At 36.3% G+C, this 3,481-nt stretch overlaps 1 protein-coding gene across 1 annotated transcript in view; it reads right to left on the bottom strand.

The window, feature by feature from the left end:
- Positions 1-1,453: 1,453 nt before the first annotated feature.
- The window catches only part of POC5 (POC5 centriolar protein), a 28,895-nt gene continuing 26,867 nt past the window's right edge, over positions 1,454-3,481 (bottom strand). Inside the window, exons 11-12 of the mRNA XM_041414642.1 lie at positions 3,136-3,312; positions 1,454-1,709 (exon numbers count right to left, since the gene is read on the bottom strand). Coding sequence (XP_041270576.1) covers positions 1,560-1,709; positions 3,136-3,312 — 327 coding nt within the window. The 3' untranslated portion in view covers positions 1,454-1,559. The remainder of the gene's footprint in view (positions 1,710-3,135; positions 3,313-3,481) is intronic.

The raw sequence follows: 3,481 nt of genomic DNA, 5'->3' as shown, positions 1-3,481 counted from the left end.
GTTCATCAGCAAAACATGGCATATATGATGGAATTACATGCCAGAAGGAAAGTGGCTTTCAAATATCTTTTTGGGAAACAAAACCCATTTTTTGAAGTTGTACAACTTTTTCCACCCTAGAACTTGCATTCCTGAAATGGTTACTTTTTTCTCAAATGCTTGCTAAACAGAAATGTAAAAAATTTAAGAATGAATGGCTGAGTGGTAGCTTATAACTGCTAAGCAAGATTCACCACTTACAATTTCTACATCTGACCTAACACTGATAAAGCTATTCTGTATTGGAACTGCAAAATAAACTACTCTATGTTTGATATGAAATGTAAATAAGATGTTTTCTACATGAAAAAAAATTAAATTTAGTTAAGTGAAAGTTATGTGTATAAATCAATTAACACTTGGCAAATAAGTTGGCATCTGGCCTTACTTGGGATTCAGGTTTTATAAAGTCTTGCTAGGATTATGACAAGTCTTTCTACTGCAACATTTGATTTATGTAGTGAAGAAACAAAAATGTCATATGTAAATACCACATGTGGCTGGCTGCAGAATGTTCTATCATGGCATAACACTGTATACATACCCTCAAAAAAGCATTTGATATTTAATACTTCACACATCTAGCAATTATTTACTTATTTATATCTTGAATTAATACTTGGCAGTATCCTGCTGACTATGTTTAAAGGCTTATTACTGAGTATGTTTAATATCTGAAAAATTATGTAAATGTCTATCTTAGTGATCTTCTTTATAACACAGAAATAGTTTTATATAGTATGATGTAGGAATTGAATTGCCTTTTCTGTTTGCATATGGCTAGTATTATTTTGAGCTGAATCCTACTGTTTGTACTAAAAAGTCATCTGTATCTTAGTCTGAAGTCTTATTCCAAACTGCCCTCCTGTTTGCATGCTTCTTTGACTCTGCTGCAGAGCATTCCAGGAATATGAAGAACAGACCAGTAAATCATAAAGTTTTGGAATTAGGGAGCTAAAGTACAAATGCTTGGAAACCTACAGTATTCATCAAGTTCTACAACATTAGCTTGCAAAATGAAAATGTTTAAGAATTTGATGGACTGGGCACCTCACCTAGCTTAAACTGGACCCTGGGTGAGGAGGATGCTACCCTGCTGTTCTCCATTTAAATAGAGTGTTGCAGGATATAATTAAAGTTCAAGCCAGCTATACTTACATGCATAAAAAACTAAAAGTAAGAAAAAAAAATTAATTTTCTCTTGAACACAGATGTTAGTATCATTGGGATTAAACAAGAGATTCAGACAAAAATCACATTGTATCCTTTATTTAAAAAGTGTGCTAAAGATTCCTTAAATAGAAAGTATTTGTCCTAATAATAAAAGTTTGGAGGTAGAAAAACAGTTCAAGTCCTTTTTTCTCCTCCAGGTTTTATTATAAAAGCACTTTTACTTAAAAAACCTTCTTTTTTTAGAAAAGGGTAAAAACATGATATGTACTTTAGGCCTTACTGCATCGAATCTGAAAAGACTGGGAAGTGGTACCTTGATTAAAAACCCCTACTGGTGAGAAAGATAGTCAGTCAACAACTTTTATTGACTGAACACTGGTATGAGTTTGGCTCTGAAGCACTCGCCCAGCTTGTCCTGCAGGTCTCGAAGTGGTAGAGCCAGAAGAATGAAGCACAGTTCGAGGATACTTAGCAGCAGTGGCTTGTGATATGGTTTGCTGAAAAGTAATCAGATACATCAAAACACTTAATGACATAAAAAATCACATTAAAATAGCTCTTGGTGAGCTGTTGTTTAAAAAGAAAGACCTGCAACCTAGCAAACTGAAATACACTTATCAAGAAGGAAAAAATAAATGGTCATTTAACAGAAAGAGTAAGTTTTTTTTCCTTTCTTATCTGTAATAGAGTTTTAGAATACAAAGTGCTAAACTTCCAGTTACCTAAGTATTTTGGGCTTTTATCACCTCAGTCTTATTTCAAGGTTGGTTTGTTTTAGTTTTTTACTATACTGTTCACAATTTTCCCCTGTAGTGCTAATTTAATCATGCCAACTTTCCTTTTGAAGTATTTGCTATGAGGCAGTCCCTGAAAAATCTTTGAAAATAAAAGATTTGCAATTTTATCAAGAATTAATTTTCTGCCCATAAAACCAGCCACCTTAGTGTAATAAACAGTATTCATTCTGCTTTTAATCAAGGTAAACTCTCTTCCCTCTCAAATTAACTCAAGACAAATACTTGACTTAAGATTTTTATTTGCTGAATGGGTATACAGAATGTATCTCCAGGGCTTTCACAGTTATTACATTTTCAGAAGTCAGCTTTTGTTACAGTAGTTCAGGTGCTTTCCTTGTCATACTAGTCACAAAATCTGAAGCCAGAAACTGTTCTTCATGAAATAATTACCACACTGAATCTCTAAACTCCTAAGAACATAAAATTTAAATATTAATTTCTGCTTAGGAACCCAATTCTTGAAAGCAGCAAGAATTGCTGCTATGGCTGTGAGTCATAGCAGGAAATGGGGGCCTTTTCTGCTTTTGGTACTGCCGTGATGGTGAGGAGATTGAGGGTGCTTGGGAAGTTGGGAACAGACAACGAGGACAGGTGACCCAAAGTGACCAAAGGGATATTCCAGACCATGTGGCACCAAGCTTAGTGTAGAAAGTGGGGGAAAGAAGCAGAAATGGGGGGGACATTTGTGGCGATGTCATTTCTTCCCAAGTAACCATTTTGCATGATGGGGCCTGGCTCTCCTGGAGATGGCCTGTGCATGGGTAGCACTGAATTAATTCTTTGTTTCGCTTTGCTTGTGTGCACACCCTTTGCTTTCCCTATTAAACTGTCTTTTTCTCAGCCCATGATTTCTCCAGCTTTCACCCTTCTGATTCTCTTCCCAAACTCTCTGGTGGGGGAATGAGTGAGTGGCTGTGTGGGGCTTGGCTGCTGCCTGGGGTTAAACCATGGCGTTTCCGCACCGGTGCCTTCTACACAAAGACAGTAAGTACCGTTTGCTGTTTTCAACAGGCCTCAAGTCTGACCTTTGTCTAATACCTCTTCACAAGGTAATTTTTCTTTAAATCATTACCAGATGTGCTGTAATAAAAATACTTTAAGAACATAAATACACAATCTGATTTACCTGAGTGACTGGATGATGCTTCTCAACAATAACTGAACTCATGGGTGGAGCAACTCCCATCACTGCTAAACCCCCAGAAGCTCTGGATTTTTGTCCCATATCAGCTCGGCCTGTGATTCGAGCAGTGATTGTTCTTCCTGCTTTCTGTTGTGCAGATGTTATTACTTTTGGCATGGGCTATAAATAAATTAAATATTAATTAGTAAAATATTCTAAACATAATATTTACCATGCTAGGTGTTTCTACTCAGTTTTATCTGCTACATGCCTAAATGGAACATGTGATGTTGTAGGTAGTCCAGTTACACTACACAGGACTGAATTTGCTCCACCTGGCTGCAACCAG

The sequence above is a fragment of the Onychostruthus taczanowskii genome, unplaced genomic scaffold (genome assembly GCF_017590055.1).
Source record: "Onychostruthus taczanowskii isolate IOZ18803 unplaced genomic scaffold, ASM1759005v1 scaffold46, whole genome shotgun sequence".
Classification (NCBI taxonomy): domain Eukaryota; kingdom Metazoa; phylum Chordata; class Aves; order Passeriformes; family Passeridae; genus Onychostruthus; species Onychostruthus taczanowskii.
Note: the sequence above shows the minus strand (reverse complement) of the source record. Positions and strands in the feature narration are given on the sequence as shown.